This window comes from Littorina saxatilis, linkage group LG8 (genome assembly GCF_037325665.1).
Source record: "Littorina saxatilis isolate snail1 linkage group LG8, US_GU_Lsax_2.0, whole genome shotgun sequence".
Classification (NCBI taxonomy): domain Eukaryota; kingdom Metazoa; phylum Mollusca; class Gastropoda; order Littorinimorpha; family Littorinidae; genus Littorina; species Littorina saxatilis.
This window is the reverse complement of record NC_090252.1, coordinates 931,161-949,385: the sequence shown is the minus strand read 5'-3', so window position 1 is coordinate 949,385 and position 18,225 is coordinate 931,161. Positions and strand designations below refer to the sequence as shown.

General features: G+C 44.3%; 2 protein-coding genes across 2 annotated transcripts; one reads left to right on the top strand and one right to left on the bottom strand.

Annotated features, from left to right (window-relative positions):
- Positions 1–753: 753 nt before the first annotated feature.
- LOC138974446 (uncharacterized) lies at positions 754–5,916 on the bottom strand. Its single transcript, XM_070347161.1, has 2 exons — positions 4,474–5,916; positions 754–4,152 (listed from the first exon to the last, which is right to left on the bottom strand). Exons 1-2 carry the CDS (start codon positions 5,914–5,916, stop codon positions 754–756), a joined length of 4,842 nt encoding a protein of 1,613 aa, XP_070203262.1.
- A 2,706-nt stretch (positions 5,917–8,622) lies between these two features.
- Positions 8,623–15,957, top strand: LOC138972496 (uncharacterized). The gene is made up of 7 exons (XM_070345131.1): positions 8,623–9,165; positions 9,476–9,586; positions 9,840–9,968; positions 10,101–10,184; positions 10,483–10,575; positions 10,783–10,836; positions 15,567–15,957. Exons 1-7 carry the CDS (start codon positions 9,151–9,153, stop codon positions 15,666–15,668), a joined length of 588 nt encoding a protein of 195 aa, XP_070201232.1. The 5' UTR covers positions 8,623–9,150; the 3' UTR covers positions 15,669–15,957.
- The last annotated feature ends 2,268 nt before the right edge of the window (positions 15,958–18,225 follow it).

Sequence of the window (18,225 nt, the reverse complement as noted above, 5' to 3'; positions counted from 1 at the left end):
CTGTGTACATGCTCGTATTTGTTGTTTTGTTTAGTGTAACAGAAAATGTGCGAGGTAAAGTATGGCACAAGGCCAGAACATACACTCTTACAATGTGTTTATGTACTCTTAGTCTGTTCATACTCTTACAATGTTATTATGTACTCTTAGTCTGTTCATACTCTTACAATGTTATTATGTACTCTTAGTCCGTTCATACTCTTACAATGTTATTATGTACTCTTAGTCTGTTCATACTCTTACAATGTTATTATGTACTCTTAGTCTGTTCATACTCTTACAATGTTATTATGTACTCTTAGTCTGTTCATACTCTTACAATGTTATTATGTACTCTTAGTCTGTTCATACTCTTACAATGTTATTATGTACTCTTAGTCTGTTCATACTCTTACAATGTTATTATGTACTCTTAGTCTGTTCATACTCTTACAATGGGTCCACAGTACTTTGTCAATCACTGCAATGTCGACCAGTAAAGGCCACAAATCACGATCGTACAGCAGATCAATCAGTAAAGGCCACAGCTCACCAAGGACCAACAATCACTCCTAGCAAGTCACAATCCTACAGTGGGTCTCTCAAAGCGGGTCAAGCAGTATATATATACATAATACATACAACAAGACTGTTCATACTTTCAGTTGAAGTGGTTGTACACTTCTAACACAGGACTGTGCACATTATTTTGCTTTTCTGCTGGTACCATTGGAAGACAGGCGTGAAGGGGCAACCCATCAGTCAGAAAAAGGGTTATTTGGGTCTAGATTTCTTACCCCTGCGTAGCAAGGAACGCGGATGAGGTTGGTTCTGTACCATCTGTGGGCTTTGTAACACAGGCTGGCTCTGCACTGGCATTGGGCTTTGTACCGTCAAAGGGCTTTGAACCGTATTACAAACGGGCTTTGTGCAACCGGCTGCCTGATCACCGTCACTGGACTCTGCACTGTAAAAGAGCTTTGCAAAGCCGGCGTGTTGAGTGTGAGCCCTGTGTTTTGTGGAGCGAGCAGGCTTCGCGAACCTGGAGGGTTCAGCACATTGAACGGCTTCTGACCTGAAACAAGATTCTGTGTGGGTAGCGGGGTTTGAGCGACCAGCTGGTTTTGTAGTAGGTAGACAGGGAAGCGTGTGACTGATGTGGGCTGGATACCGGGGGGAGGTCGGATGGCGGGCGGAGGTCGGATGGCGGGGGAAGGTCGGATGGCGGGCGGAGGTCGGATGGCGGGCGGAGGTCGGATGGCCGGGGGAGGTCGGATGGCGGGGCAAGGTCGGATGGCGGGGGGAGGTGGGATGGCGGGGGGAGGTCGGATGGCGGGCGGAGGTCGGATGGCAGGCGGAGGTCGGATGGCGGGGGGAGGTCGGATGGCGGGCCAAGGTCGGATGGCGGGCAGAGGTCGGATGGCGGGGGGAGGTCGGATGGCGGGGGGAGGTCGGATGGCGGGCGGAGGTCGGATGGCGGGCGGAGGTCGGATGGCAGGCGGAGGTCGGATGGCGGGGGGAGGTCGGATGGCGGGCCGAGGTCGGATGGCGGGGCCGAGGTCGGATGGCGGGCCGAGGTCGGATGGCGGGCAGAGGTCTGGGCAGGAGGGTTAGAGGTCCCGAGCCTGGCGCACAAACGAAAAGCGTCGGTCTCTGTACGAGACCTGGCAGCAGTGAGTAAGGGTTAGCACCCGCCTTGTGGCGCCCTCTCTGTACAGGACCTGGCGGTGGTGAGTAAGGGTTAGCACCCGCCTTGTGGCGCCCTCTCTGTGACCTTGACCCTGGCTGTCGTAGGTCAGCTTTTGCCTTGCCATGCCCTCCTTGCGACCTTGACTTGTCGGGTTCTACATCGTCGCTGTCAGGCAGCCAGTCGTCATCTTCCCCTCTCTGCCTTTTACCACGTGGCGACTGCACGCCTTTCCTTCTCCGTTTCACTGGTGAAGACTTGCTGCTTTCTATAGCATCATCCTCATCCTCTTTTTTACGATCATCATCATCCTCATCATCATCAGTAGCATCACCATCCAACCTGCCCAACGCTTTGGAGTAAGCTCCGGTTGTATGCCGTTTTCTCCTTGGCACTGTTGCACCGCCCTTCACACCTGGTTTTGACACCTGCAGGTCACTGTCTCTGTGTTGTGTTTCCCCGGTGAGTGGCTCTCCACCTTCATCTGATGAACAGTCCTGGTGAGCAGGTTCCTGCCCTGCACCGAGTGCACGCGACCAGATCTCTGTTTCGTCCTGGGCTGTACCGGTGGAAAACAAGCTCTCTGTAGGAGAACCAGGCTCCGTCTCACACTCCAGAATGAGCCCACCGTCCCCTTCTGACAGCGACTCTTCCCCGTTGTCTTCCACCTCCTCACACGCTGCATGCATCCCGTCACTGCCTCGTGACGTCTGTCCTGCGTAACGTTCACATTCTGAAAGCATCGCACTCGTGGACTTCTCCTCTCCTGCCGTGTTCATCACAGATTCTGAAAGCATCGAGACGATTTCTCTGGACTGCGTCTCTCTTGCACTCTGTGTCATCGTACTCCGCTCATGCCGTTGTTGTGAAGCCGTGACATTTCCCGGTAGCTTGTCTTCATCCCTTGTGGAATCACGGGACTGCCGCTCTCCTCCTCTAAGCGCACTCGTACTCTCTGTACGCTGATGCTGTGAAGCCGTGACATTTCCCGCTAACCTGTCTTCATCCCCTCCATTCATGGATGAGGAATCACTGGACTGCATCTCGTCTTCAATCATACTCTGCTCAGAGTCAGACTGATGCTGTGAACCCATACCACTTCCCTCTGGCTCATCCTCATCTCCTGCAGTGGACTGGCTGGCTGCTGTAGCACTCGCTGTACTGGTAGCGGTGTCGGGGTGGCACAGTCTCCGGTGGGCAAGGAGGCTGCTGCTGTAGACGTAAGACTTGGTGCATGCCGCACACCGGAACGCTCGCTTGCTACAGCCCGTGCCCTTGGCGTGTTCACCGTACGGGAAGGGGTCTTTGCCACCATGGATCCTTGCATGACAGTTCACTTCTCTTTTTGAAGAACACACCTTCAGACAATGTTGGCATTCGAAGAGTTTTTGCTCCTTCACAATCTTGGGAGCAGTGAAACCGCTTGAAGCTTCTTTGAAGGATAATCCGGCATTGTGAACAGTTCTCATGTGATGCACGACAGTCCATGTGTTGGGGAATGTAGCCTCGCATGTCAGGCAAACGACAGGATCGTTACGGTTGTGAATCTTGGAATGACGGTTAAAAGCCAATTTTGAAGTACACAATTTGGGACAATGGTTGCTTTGAAAGACATGCTGCTCCCTCCAGCCACTTGTATGAGTGGTTTGCTTGTGCTCCCTTAAACTATCTTTGGTATAAAATGTAGCCCTACAAAGGTCGCACTTGACAGGACCATCACGATGATGAATCTTTGAATGATGGACGAAAGCTAATCTGTGAGTGCACAGCTTGGGGCAGTGTTGGCATCTGAAGACGTCCTTTGCCTTGGCGTAACACCGGTATGGATGGCTCTTTCGCATATGACTCTTCAAAGTGTGCTTGCTGGCAAATGAAGCCGTACACAGCTGGCACTTGGCAGCACCATCACGATTGTGAATCTTTGAATGACTGACGAAAGCCAACTTCTGAGTGCACACCTTGGGGCAGTGTTGGCATCTGAAGACTTTCTTCTCTTTGACCAACGAGCGTCCTGGGTGAGATGTTTGCATGTGTTTCTTTGAACCTTTGACGTCAGTAAATGTAGCTGTACACAACGGGCATTTGACGGGTCCTTCACGATTATGAACCTTTGAATGATTGAGGAAAGCTAATCTTGAAGTACACACCTTTGGGCAATGTTGGCATTTAAGCACTCTCTGCCTGTTGGCGCTGGCTGAAGCGTGTTCAGCGTCAGTGTCCCGGCTCTTTACCTCTTTGCTTTTAACAAGTCTCTGCCTTCTCTTCGCCATATGCACATATTTTCTGCGAGCGTTAAGAGCAGATTGCACCCGGGACTTCAACGACAACTCCCGATGCTTTTGGTGAGGCCGATCAGACGGCATCCGTTCAAGACGCACAGTCACCCGAGTGTCCACGCCGTGCACGACTCCCGTCTGTCCGCCGGGCGCCAGGTGTGAGGGAAGGAAGAGCAGTGGGATGGACAGGCCTGTTGCTTGACCCCCGGACTGTCAGACATAAGACATCAGATTTGATTACAACCACGTGCAGTACACAGGAATGTTGCTTGGCTTGAGTACATTCAAAACAAAATCCATTCAAACACAACAACCAAACAGATTCTCACCGAACTGCGTACACACACTCACTCACACGCATGCATATCCACACACACACACTGACGCACGTACAGACGCACGCACCCACCCACCTGCATGCATTGGCACATGCTCCCAGACACACACACACACACACACACACACACACACACACACACACACACACACACACACACACACACACACACACACACACACACACACACTCACTCTGTGAGCAGGGTTGGGCAGAACAGGGATCAGCAATGGCTTGGCGCCCCCAGCCTCCCCGGCGCCCCCAGCCTGCCCGGCACCCCCAGCCTGCCCGGCGCCCCCAGCCTGCCCGGCGTCCCCAGCCTGCCCGGAACTTTCTTTCTTGTTCAGCGGAGTTTCTGCAGTGTTTGGAGATGGAACTTTCTTTGCTGATGATCTCAGTCGACGTCCCTCGTGGTGGGAGCCTCCCTCTGCTGCTGGCGAAGGCTGAGGTAGGTCTGTGGCTACCGGTGTACCTGACCCTGTCAGTGTCTGCAGGTCTTGGTTTGGGCATGAAGCAGAGCTATTAGATGCTGTACGCTGGGAGTCTTGGCCTCTTCTCCTCTGCAAGGAGGTGAGTAAAGTAGATGCTGGCAGAGGGCAAGTTTCATCTGTGGCTGTGGGTGTACATATCCCTGTCAGTCTCTGCGTGTGAAGGCCTTGGTGTGATGCAGCTTTGTTCAATGCTGTAAGCTGGGAGCTTTTTGTCCGCACAGAAGTGAGTGAAATAGACTGCAAGTCTCCACTCTCTGCCTCCGCTGTGATCACGCGCACAATGATCCTCTCCTGTCCTTTCCCCCCCAGGCTGGCTGTGCTGTCTGTTTTGCGTCCAACCAGGCGGCCTCGCCGCTGTGTGTCATAGAACCTGATCTCACGGTCAGATGGAGGGACAATTGAAGCTTGCTGGTTTTCTACAGAGCAAGGTTTCGTATTTCTTGACACTTCTTTGCGTTTGGACATCAGAGTCCTGATTATTGTTCCTTTCTTGCTTGGCACGATATCTGGCTGAGAGCTGTCTCTGGGAAGCGATTCTGTCTCCTGAGGGGAGCAAGCCAAGGAACTGTTCTCTGAAGATTCAACCTTTGGTTCCACATCTGTGCTTGGACCTTCGCTCTTTACCTCATGACTCTCAAGGCAAGAGCAGAGTTCGCTCTTGTCACAGTGACAACCACCGCCGTCTCCGTGGCAACAACACCGGTGGCTGTCAGTGCTAGTGGTGGCGGCGCTGTGGGCTGCATCAGCTAGTTCTACAAAATAAGTGCTGTTGTCTCGCTCCTGCTTTACACTCAGTTCAGCACCGGTGTCAGATTGTCTGCCCCCGGTGTCAGATTGTCTGCCCCCGGTGTCAGATTGTCTGCCCCCGTCCTCTGCTGTCAACCCTCTCTGACACCAACACTGTCTGCTACCTGTCTCACAATGCTGGTTACCATGGTTACAATATGTCTCAGCCTCCAGCTTGATGTCACTATCCTGTGACCAGCCCTCCGTTGCTAAGGCTTCCCAATGCGGGTTGCCAAGGGTCTCAAATTCAAACTTGGCATCTGTCTCCAGAGAAAAGCCGTCTGCAGGTTTACTTCTGTGAAGCTTGTTACCGCATGCTGTTCCATCTTCCTCTTTTATTTCAGAGTCAGACGTCTCCATGGTGTTGTTGTTGTAGCTGATTATGATGCTTCTCTGATTGTGCTAGTGTAATTGTTGTTCATATCAATAGCACTGTTCCTCTCTGACTCTGTATTTGAACTAGACCCCCATCTGCTGCTGTAGTATAATGAAGGACAAACAGACTGAACTAGACCCCCATCTGCTGCTGTAGTATAATGAAGAACAAACAGACTGAACTAGACCCCCATCTGCTGCTCGGAATCGAGAGGTTGCGTGTTCGACCCTGGGTCAGGCCGCTATTTTCTCCCCCCTTTCCTAACCTAGGTGGTGGGTTCAAGTGCTAGTCTTTCGGATGAGACGAAAAACCGAGGTCCCTTCGTGTACACTACATTGGGGTGTGCACGTTAAAGATCCCACGATTGACAAAAGGGTCTTTCCTGGCAAAATTGTATAGGCGTAGATAAAAATGTCCACCAAAATACCCGTGTGACCTGGAATAATAGGCCGTGAAAGGTGGATGCAGCGCCTAAAGGCAGTCGATCTACTGGCCGATGTGAATGCGTGATATATTGTGTAAAAAATTCCATCTCACACGGCATTAATAGGTAACATGCGCCTTGAGTCGCCTTGTGTGGTGAGATACGTGCGCGATATAAATCCTCGTAAATAAATAAATAAATAAATAATGAAGGACAAACAGACTGAACTAGACCCCCATCTGCTGCTGTAGTATAATGAAAAACAAACAGACTGAATAGTTCACCACAATGTCAAGACGCCGTAAGTGAAATGAGTTAGTTGCTTTGATTGATGTCATAAATCAGACCGCTGCTAATATTGTGATGACGACACAAGTGAACTAAAGGCCTGGGTCCAGTGTGTACAGATGGTGACATATCTACTGACATTGACAACAACAGTCACACTAAAGAAGATCACTGAAAGTTCAACCAAATTCCGCGAATTCACTCAAAATTTCTAGCCAGAAGTCACTGCGACAGCCGCAACTGCTAGAATCTTCACTGGGTCCCAACAAACTCAATCAGTCTTGGGGGAAGAGCTGTCAGGGTCATTCTCGTTCAATTTAAACCACACGCACTCTGTTGCCTGAAGATCTACTGTCTTGTGTATAAAACACACCGTTGCAGCCTGAAGATCTACTGTCTTGTGTATAAAACACACCGTTGCAGCCTGAAGATCTACTGTCTTGTGTATAAAACACACCGTTGCAGCCTGAAGATCTACTGTCTTGTGTATAAAACACACTGTTGCAGCCTGAAGATCTACTGTCTTGTGTATAAAACACACCGTTGCAGCCTGAAGATCTACTGTCTTGTGTATAAAACACACCGTTGCAGCCTGAAGATCTACTGTCCTGTGTATAAAACACACCGTTGCAGCCTGAAGATGACCTTGACCTTGTCCTGTGTCCGAGGTTAACATGTTCTCAGGACACCGGCTGTAGAAAGCTTAAGCGCAGGTTGCTTTGACGCAAGCAGTTCTGTAGACTTGTAGGTCACCTCAAGGCATGGCGTTGTCTAGGTCACCTCAAGGCATGGTGTTGTCTAGGTCACCTCAAGGCATGGCGTTGTCTAGGTCACCTCAAGGCATGGCGTTGTCTAGGTCACCTCAAGGCATGGCGTTGTCTAGGTCACCTCAAGGCATGGCGTTGTCTAGGTCACCTCAAGGCATGGCGTTGTCTAGGTCACCTCAAGGCATGGCGTTGTCTAGGTCACCTCAAGGGACAAGGCTTCTCTGTCAGTGTCAGCTCTGAAACAAAACAAATTATGATTTATTTCTCATGTGTTATTCAGACAATCAGAGAGAGAGAGAGAGAGGGAGGGAGAGAGAGAGAGAGAGAGAGAGAGAGAGAGAGAGAGAGAGAGAGAGAGAGAGAGAGAGAGAGAGAGAGAGAATCTGTTTAGTCAAAACCAAGCTGACTAATAATGCCTTTGAATACTAACACTATGAATGTGTTGTGCATAATAGAGGGTCGCTCTTGATAAGTTGATAAATAATGTTATGTTGTTGTATTTTCTTCCAATGATTGTACAGCTCTTTCAGCAAGAAGAAAGCGCGCTTTTCTGTATTCTTGTTAACTTCGCAATTTCCAGAAAACATCCACTTTCACTTTGAGACTGTTCTGTTTACATTCGACACTATCAACACCACTTTGCAATACTGAAATAATATTTTCTGTGTTCGAAAGCTACAGCCAATCGTTATTATATCCCCTTAGGTACAGTTTTAACAGTTTTATAACATTATTGGCACATGTAAACAATAGGAATTAATTAATGAACGCTACGAAAAGGGCAGCCTTTAAGCAAGTGAGCCCAGAAGTCAGTAAATGAGTAATGGTATGGAGTAGTATATGACTGCAGGACACGTGTACGTCATTATGTTTACGTTTAAACTGAAACTCTAATCAGAGTTAGATTAGGCACACAAAAAAAAAATAGGTCTGTTTACGGTAACCCGACCGACCCTATTTTTTGTGCGCGACCCTAGACTTTTTTTTGGCATTTGGGGGAAAAAAAAAAAAAAAATCTTGTTTTATTTTGCAAAATAGCGTAAAAATATGGTTTTTTGGAGAAAAAAAAAAAAAATCCCGACCTACCGACCCTATTTTTTGAGCCTATGTTACCGTAAACAGACCTTTTTTTTTTTTGCCTTATGTCTGTGGGAGAATTCATTTCAGAACTCTAGTCTTACGTGTTAGGACTGTTACTGTTTCAACAACTTGTAGCGTCTCCCAAAGGCAGGAGTTACATCCCCTGATATCCGATAGAGTTACCCCCTTGCCGGCCCTTGGCAAGCCTGTTTTCGTGGGGTGTTTTTGTGCTGTATAATACCCCCTTTTTCATTGGCTGATGATTCTGATATTGACCAATGAGGTTAGACGAAACATCAATGCTTTGGAGTCCACCGATTTTCGTCTGCTACGAGACCAATTTCGTGTGAAAAACATTGTCAGAAAAGTTCAGTTTCGCAAAAAAATAGGAAAGAAAGAGGACTCTCACTATTCTTGTGTTTTTCATCAATGGCAGATGCTTCATCTAAAGTTTGATAATGAAAAACACATCCAAAATACAGCAGAAGGGACCTGGCTTCCCTCGTTTTCCAACGAATTAAAATTATTTTCTGCGATTTGGGTATTTGGATATGTTGTCTCCCCTTTCCCGTTTTCGCGCCGATCGTCAGACAAAGGATTTATTTGGGTGATTTTGTTTTCCACATTCAACAGAAGAACAGAGCTGATAGTGATATCTAATGGATGCTGATGAGGTAATTATAATGTTGTCCAAACATCATTATCTTTCTTTTGCGATTCAGTAAACTTAAAGTGCCAAAAGCCGACAATAACGTAACTGATAAAATTTCTGATTTTCTCTGTGAAAATCTGATTTCTGATTTTCTCTGAATCTGATCACAACCAACTAACTACGCAGTTAAAATTGGCAAGCCTCAAGGTTTCATTGTTCGAGATAATTCGAAGTATTCACGTTTTTCCACGTGGTTTGGTCGCAAATTTAAGGCAAGTGGTCCATTTACATTGCTTCTCAAGTTAAATTTTGTGTGTGTTTGTTTTTTCCAGAGTGAATACTGGCAAGACTCACAAGTGCTGGTCTCTAGTGAATCTCAGCAATCTGACTCTTCAGTGCACCATGATGACCATCCTCATGATGTTGATGTAGATCCGGATGAGGTAAATTTGTATACAATATGTATTTGAGTATGACTTAAATGATGTGTAGACACAATTTTATTTGGTCAACTCAGTATTTTTACTATTTAAGAGCTAACGTGTACCTGAAGTTGGCAGAAGTCAGAAGACCCCTTGATACAATTTAATCCTTAAAAAAATCTTCTTCAGTTGTCAGTGTTGCGGTCAAGAATTCTTGAAATTAGTTTATTTAATGTAATGGTTTGTATTGTTTTTGGTTTTTTTTATTCTTCAGACTCAACCACCACCAGAAACGCAGAGAGAGGTGACAGCGGAGACTGACAGCTTACAGACACCTGCCTTTTTGAGGGAGGAAGGAGAGGAACGACCGCCTAGGTCTAAGAGGAGTCGGAGGGAGCCAGAGGCATGTGACAACTTAATAGTACTTGGATTTGGTAATCAAGAATCAACTGGACAAGATATCTATATTTGCCACTTTGGTTCTGTGACATCTTTGGGTTTATAATATCAATTATTTGTTATTTTTTATTTTAAGGAGTCACAAGCGTCACCAGCTCTTCCAGGAGCCCGCCACTCACCTCCATACAGCGAATACTCACCCTTTACACTGAGGGCTGAGGTATGTACCTTTTTCTTCTGAGTTCAGGTTATTGTTACTGTCTCTAGAGTATTGTTGCTAATACCTTTTTTGTTTTTGTTTTGTTTTTGTTTAGTTTTACTTGTTGCTTTTATAAGTGTAGATGTGAACATGTATACTTATTTCATAATTGTGTTCTTTATTTTGTCTTGATAATGGTCACAGAGATAGACTGGTCTCACGAACTTGATTTAAAATGACTTACAATGATGTAAGTTTCAACCTTCCTGAAGTTTCGTTTTTTGACAAATTCTACCCAAAATTGTTATTTCTATCACAGGGTGAAGCAGCCTGGGAGGAATACTTCCGGTCCAAGGGGAAAAAGTGTGCGCAAGTTGGGACGAGCATTCCGTCACATCCACGGTCGTATGAGGTGGGTTTCCTTTTATTTTTGTGCTTTGTTGTCTCTGTGATTATCGTTCTTTTTTTAAATAGTGGTTTTGCCACTGTTTCTTAAGATGCATAACTATGAATGCAACTTGTTGTTTTCCATCCAGGGATTTCTGTTCAGTTTTTCTTTGTTCTTGTTTACCTTCTTTACGTACAAGATGTTTTTATATATTTCAATTATTTTGTACAGGACGATGAAGCCTGGGACGATTATTACCACCGTCGTGGCCTTACCTCCAGATCAGTAAGTTTCAAAATTGCTTTTTAAACTAGTAACATTTAAAGTATTTTGATTGGTTAGAATGTAAGCCTGGTAGCACTTGACTGGTCTGCTTTATTTGATCAACACGTTGTCTTGTTTTTAATAGGTGCAAACTATCTGTGAGTGTGAGGTAAGTACCATTGTACAAGTTCCACAGTGCCAGGCTGAAAGCCAAACTGTGTTGACCCTAACTAACTCAGTTCTCTTGCCTGATATTGTGCCATAAGGAAGTTAGTAAGAGAGACAACATGGAGGCTGCCAGAGAAAAACTTTCTAGAGTTCTCAAGTTCAACTTCAACGAGCCAGTCACCAACGGCAAAATACTAGATATGGTAGATCTCATAAAGAAACACCAGGAATGCTCCATCAGTGACTTAGCACTTTCTCTGAATAGGCCCCTGAATCTTCTAACCAGACGCCTTTATTCTCTCAAAACGTCTTTAAAACCTCTTTCAAAGGAGAAGCGGCAAGACTGTTTGAAGACAATTTTTAACACAACGTTGCCAACAGCTACTGCCACTTCTAGTTCTACTTCCACCGTGTCCCAGTCGTTTTCTGAAATTGTTCAAGATGCTCAGCAAGCAACAACATCGGCTTTGGTACAAGAAACCCAGGCGAGACTGGAGCAAGAACAGGGGAAGTGTGCAGCTTTGAAAGAGAAAACCAAAGAGAAAACCAAAGAACAGAAGTTGTTAAAGCGCAAGACTGCAAGACTAGCCCAGAGATTGGACGCAGAACGTGAGAGTGCTGCCGGGGCTACCCATCAGCTAGAAGCTGCCCTTGCAGAAGAAAGCGAAGTAAAGAAGAGTTTGGAAACTCAAAATAACCAACTTCGGAAACAATTAGAATCTGTCTTAGAAGAACAGACGTTCTTAAAGAAAGAAAAAGAAGTGCTAATTGAGAGGCTTAAAAGCCAGGACGACCGCATCCACAAAAGTCAGACAGAAAATGTGCAAAAACTGAAAGATCAAATAAAAACATTGACTCAGGATTTGCAGTACGTGGAGAGCCTGCTCAATGACGAAGCTACAATCAAGACGACTGAAGAGGACGACAGAACGTTCAACACAAAAACTGTGGAATGTGTCATGAAACTCCTGGACAAAGGCGTTGCCCAGCACCATGTCAGTGGAGTAATGGCAGATGTGGCGTCTTTGTGCGGCAGAACACTGAATGCCTTGCCATCTTCTTCCACTGTGAATCGCATTGCAGATCGACAAGCAAGTCTAGTCCGGCAGCAGCTCGCTGAAGCTCTTCCAGAAAAGCAGAGCACCACACTTCAGACGGACGAGACCAGAAAGCGAGGGGATTCATTTGAAGTGTATGCCGTGCGAGACGATGAGGACAGAGAATATGTGCTTGGCTTACGTGACATTCTCGACAAAGGCGCGCAGACCTGTCTGAGTACATTCAAGACCATTCTGGGTGACATTGAAGAAACGACTGCCACTGATGTTGGTAAGAAAATCCTCTCAAACATCCAAAATACCATGTCAGACCGGGCCGCAAGTGAGAAGAAATTCCATTCCCTGTTGGAAGATTACAGAAAGGAAGTGCTACCTACCGTGCATGAAAACTGGGATGAACTTTCTGAGAACGAACAAGAATCGTTGAGCCACATGAACAATTTTTATTGTGGGCTGCATATTCTCGTAAACTTTGCTGAGGTTTCTGAAAAAGTGCTGAAACGTTTCGAGGACGCTGACGACGACCAGCCACAAGTGGAAGAAAACAAAAGACCCAATGAAGGAAAGACAGTCCGATTGGTGCGCCAAGCATCAAAGTGCTTCGCTCGCGGCGGTGACGAAAAAAGTGGCTGCTACCAGGATTTCAGATCGTACATGATGGAAAGAGACGAAGCTGAAGAAGGCCTTGCAAAAACCAAAGTGGCTAAGCTGCTAGCACCATTCAGAGGCAACCGTTTCAACATTCTTTTTTTTAATGCTGAAGTGGTGTTTTTCATCCACAAAGAAATCAGAGACTTCTTCTCACGAGTGCAGCTGCCATCAAACGGACTGCAGAAAGCTGTGAGTGAAAGCATCCAAAATGATGTCATCATTGCAACGCTTAAAGCTTTAGGCTTGTGCTCGAAACTGGTCACATCTCCTTTTTGGAGAGCGCTTGAAGAAAAAGGTAGCATTGAAGATGCAAATTCAATCTATGCCAAGCTCCATGATTTCTTACGTGAAGCAAAAGGGGATGCTAGTGATGTATTGACTGGAACATTGTCGCCATTCCCTGAACTAGTGCAGCACGATGAGAGTTTGCAGGCGCTGACAACCCCTGACGACCAGCTGGATGGCACAACATGCACTGTGCTCCAGCTGATATTTAATGACTGGTTGGCCCTGCTGAACCGTGCTGCTGGTGACCACTTGCCAGGAGGTCGGTACTGGCAGATGGACCAAGATCTTGCTGCGCAGACGACATCGGTGCCACGCCACAACAAATTGCCTGAACGGGTCTTTGGACTAATGGATGCGTTGATGCGAGCCAGGCCAGCTGCCAGCACCCTGTGCAACGAAACTTATATCCAATTCTCTTTGAACAAAACGGCTTCCTGGATGGCCTCCCTGACTGAGCAACAGCTGAAAGAATACATGGACATCTCCAGGAAGGAAGGCAGAGCCATCAGGGAGCAGTATCAGAGACGGATAAAAGAAATAGAGCAGGCAAGGAGAGCGACGATCAGAAGGAAACGCGAAGAAAGAGCTTCAAAAGAACAGAAAGCTCTCACAGAACGCCTCTCTGTCGTGAACAACATGCTGTATTATGGCCTTTGGCAAAGACCTAGTGAAGTGGACAAGAGGCTTGCCACCATCCACACAGCAGGGGAAAAAAAGAAGGCTCTGAAGACCCAGCTTTCATTCCGAAAGCTCATTTTGGGACAAGCAGGGGACAAGAAACTGTTCCAATTCAGTGACCAAGGAAAAGAGCACACCTGGGAAAAACTGGCAGAAAATGTCAAGACACTAGTTGCAATGTCCCTCTCAGCTTTACCACCTGAACAACCCTCTCCGTTTGTTGGACGTAACATCATCCACTACCAGATACAGGATGGAGAAAGGACGCCATTCCCTGGAACGGTCATCTCTTCTGTACCTGGTTATCCACTATGGCATAACGTTGTTTATGCCGGGGACTCTGCGGTTTACGTGTACAAACTCCAAGAAGACATGGATGCTGGAGATTTGGAGTTCCAAGATGGTAGCAATCTACACCAGTTCAGTCATAACCCCAAATCATTGATTTGCATGTCTGATTCAACCAACACACTATCTGCGGAGGATCTGCTGATAGTACAAATCATTGATTTGCATGTCTGATTCAACCAACACTTTATCTGCGGAGGATCTGCTGATAGTACAAATCATTGATTTGCATGTCTGATTCAACCAACACTTTATCTGCGGAGGATCTGCTGATAGTACAAATCATTGATTTGCATGTCTGATTCAACCAACACTTTATCTGCGGAGGATCTGCTGATAGTACAAATCATTGATTTGCATGTCTGATTCAACCAACACTTTATCTGCGGAGGATCTGCTGATAGTACAAATCATTGATTTGCATGTCTGATTCAACCAACACTTTATCTGCGGAGGATCTGCTGATAGTACAAATCATTGATTTGCATGTCTGATTCAACCAACATACTATCTGTGGAGGATCTGCTGATAGTACAAATCATTGATTTGCATGTCTGATTCAACCAACATACTATCTGTGGAGGATCTGCTGATAGTACAAATCATTGATTTGCATGTCTGATTCAACCAACATACTATCTGTGGAGGATCCATTGAGAGTATGAATTGCGTTTTATTTTATTTTTTGGTTCAGATCTGATTATATGGTTTTTTTTGTGTGTGTGTGTGTTTTTTTTATTATTTACCCAATTTTTTTTTCGTTTTAAGAAATATAACGTGAGGAAAATACTCACCAAAACGTTGCTTCAGTTGAACAAAATGTTTACTTGATTTTACATATCATTTGGCATAGAATAATCTGGTATCAATTACATTTTTGCAAAAGTTCTAGAAGATTTAGAACTAAACAAAAATGTTAACCAGTCACAGCTATTATAGTTTTGATTTTGCAATTATTAATTATTTTGCAAGTCCGAAAAAGCATTAATCTTTATAAAAGCGACGTAGAGAGTTGATCTTGATTATTCTATGCTGAATAACAGTCACATATTTTTTTAACTTTTATAATTTTTTATTTATTTATAATTTTTTATCAATATCTGAATGCGATTCTTGTGAATTTTCATGATGTATTCTAAATACCTGTGTTTTTATTATAATTATCAATATAGAAGTAGTGCAAGCAGTTGTATTATGTGTAACATTTCAAATTCAATCTTCATCAGTTTGTATTATGAAAAAGCAATTTTTTTTTGAGGGGTTCCACTTAGGTACATGTGCTAACAGTGATATGTAGGGCCTAGTTATTACCTACCATTATTTGAAAGACAAGATGTTGTAACAATTAATGATTAAGCTACTTCTTATTCAAATACATGTAAAAAAAAAATTAATTAAAAATAAAAACCAACACACAAAATGTTTATCATTTTTTGTGTGAGGGAAGTGATGGTAGGGGCTCAAGGGACATAACTGCTTGCTGATGGTCTTTTTACCCAAATCAGATTATCCCCCTTCTTGAATCCTGGTAATTTACTTTGTTTTTTTGTTTCTTTGCAGATTCTGGAGAGCAGAGTGGTGCAAGTGAAACAGTGGAACCCCCCCAGAAGATTGCTAGAAGAAAATAAGGTAGAAATTATTTCTGGAGGAAGAGCTCAGTGAAACAGTGCAAAACGGATGAAGGACCACTCTGCCACCAAACATAAATTGCTGTTTATTTTAATTGTATCATTTGTAATGATGTTTATAGTAAAACCTTGAAAAGAAAACACTTAACTCAACATTGTTGTTTGGTTTTGAATTTGCTTGTCATGTCAGTGTGGTGGTGCCAGCGGAGGGACGCCCAAAATGGGAAAATTTCCAAAAATAGAATTTCTCACTTTTAGAAAAAATGCCCCTGCTGCTTTTCTCTTCAACAGAAATTGTTCAATGTTGTATATTATGATTTCTAACAGTGCACTGGATTTTTTGGTCAATTAAAATATTTTTTTTTTTAACATCTACAAAATCCTTGGGTGATGCTACTTTCACTCGGTACTTCTTTTACCCGGAATCGACCAAAATCGACCGGAATCGACCAAAATCGACCGGAATCGACCAAAATCGACCGAAATCGACCGGAATCGACTTACACATCTCTCTGGTATAATATATATCTCTCTCTTTCACCCTCTCTTTCTCCCTGATGAGCATGATGTTGAGAAAGTGCAAGCTGCACTATACCACTCGCAATTTACCTCAATGCAATGCATTTTGTGTACATATGTATAATGTGTTTTCACTTTAGTTATCTGTTAAAATGTAGAATTTTAGTTTTCTATTTTCTATTTTTTATCTTGTATTTTTATTTCAATTTTGGCTCACGTAAGTGTAGCCTATGCGATCGTAACTTTGTCTGTCTGTGCGTGCGTGCGTGCGTGCGTATGTGCGTGCGTGCGTGTGTATGTCTGTGGTAGAAACTCTAACATTTGAAGACGTCACATTACATTGACGTCACATTATGACGTCACGCGAAGGAAGTACTGAAAGTCTCGGTCATTATTATTAGTTTGAGCGGGCCGAGACTAGTTGGCAGTCGTGTCCCTGTAAGTAGGCTACATGCAGACAGACAGATCTAGATCTAGTGTCTCGCTTTCTTGCACAGTTTCACCTATGCTCTTTCTGTGTGTGTGTGTGTGTGTGTGTGTGTGTGTGTGTGTGTGTGTGTGTGTGTGTGTGTGTTGTAGTTAGTCCCTCTTTAGGGCGAGGGCTGGATGTAAAAAAGCAGACCACTGCTTAATCTACTACCCTCGTTAAATAAAGAATTGTCATTGTCATTGTCATTGTCCCTGTCAGTACAGCCAAAATATTTAATAACAATGTCAAATAATGTAATGAAAACCACAGCACACTACTAATAAAAATGGTATAATCAGAGATGTGATACATCTCTATGGTATAAAATCTCTCTCTCTCTCTTTCTCTCTCTCTCTCCCCCCCTTTTTCTTCAGTTCTCTCCCTCTCTTTGTCTCTCTGTCTCTGTCTCTCAGTCTGTCTCTTATCGATATTTACTCCCAAAACTTTGTGATCTTCTACTTCCGCTATTGCATCGTTGCCAATTAATAAGGAATGAGGATTATTCTTGATGTTTTGTGAACGAGGACGCCTTTATTTGATTTGAATCGTTCTTTTAAGGGCAAAATCTTAAGTTTTTTTATAATCGTCGAAAACAAGAATGACGGATTAATTCAATAGAACTGAGTTTGTGTGGATCAAGAAAGTGTTTTTATATTCTGTTTAACAAATATATTTCCCTCGACATGGTTTTACACAACGATCTAACATGATGGGTCCAAGATAAATTATTATCGATATTTACTCCCAAAACTTTGTGATCTACTTCTGCTATTGCATCGTTGCCAATTAATAAGGAATGAGGATTGTTCTTGATGTTTTGTCTTTTTTGCCTTGTTGTAATTAACATGTATTTGGTCTTGTGGGGGTGAAGACTCATGTGGTTAAATTCCGTCCAATTAATGATATCTACACTGTTCTGCAATGATAAATAAACTTGTCTAATTTTTTGTCAGAAGTGTGTATGGTCGTATCATCAGCAAATAGTTCACACACATCATTAACACTAAAGGAAGATCGTTAATATACAGAGAGAAAAGAAGTGGCCCAAGGACAGAACCCTGGGGGACTCCATTATATAACACAGGTCTTTTACTTGACATAGTGGAATTCACGCAGACGTATTGCTGGGGGGAGAGAGAGAGAGAGAGAGAGAGAGAGAGAGAGAGAGAGAGAGAGAGAGAGAGAGAGAGAGAGACAGAGAGAGAGAGACAGAGAGAGACAGAGAGAGACAGAGAGAGAGAGATTCAAAACTTTAATACAAAGGGATAAAGGTTTTAGGCGATGCCTAATCTTCCAACCTGTCCCTTTTAGACATACATGACATTATACATTACAATTATATATTTATAACATTTTTTAAACAGCCAAACGAATAACTAATTAACTAAGAATTTGTAATCAGGTTAAAACTAATAAAAACACAGTTATGATTTTAAAGTGTAGGGAGAGAATTATTTTTGACAAAGATTTTTTCGAACATTTTTTTTAAAAGACGAAAGGGTTTGACATGTTTTTCAGTACATTGGAAGTAAATTCCACACAAGAGATCCCCAGTAGGATAAACTAGATTTATACAAATCAATGCGTGGGAGCGGTAGCGTAT

What these genes read in the sequence shown, in the direction of transcription:
- LOC138974446 (XM_070347161.1), bottom strand. Translation starts at nt 5,916, where the DNA reads ATGGAGACGTCTGACTCTGAAATAAAAGAGGAAGATGGAACAGCATGC. An exon ending in TGCCCAACCCTGCTCACAGA is followed by an intron (nt 4,153 to 4,473) that starts GTGAGTGTGTGT and finishes TATGTCTGACAG; the next exon opens with TCCGGGGGTCAAGCAACAGG.
- LOC138972496 (XM_070345131.1), top strand. An exon ending in CCTTTACACTGAGGGCTGAG is followed by an intron (nt 10,185 to 10,482) that starts GTATGTACCTTT and finishes TTTCTATCACAG; the next exon opens with GGTGAAGCAGCCTGGGAGGA. An exon ending in CACATCCACGGTCGTATGAG is followed by an intron (nt 10,576 to 10,782) that starts GTGGGTTTCCTT and finishes TATTTTGTACAG; the next exon opens with GACGATGAAGCCTGGGACGA.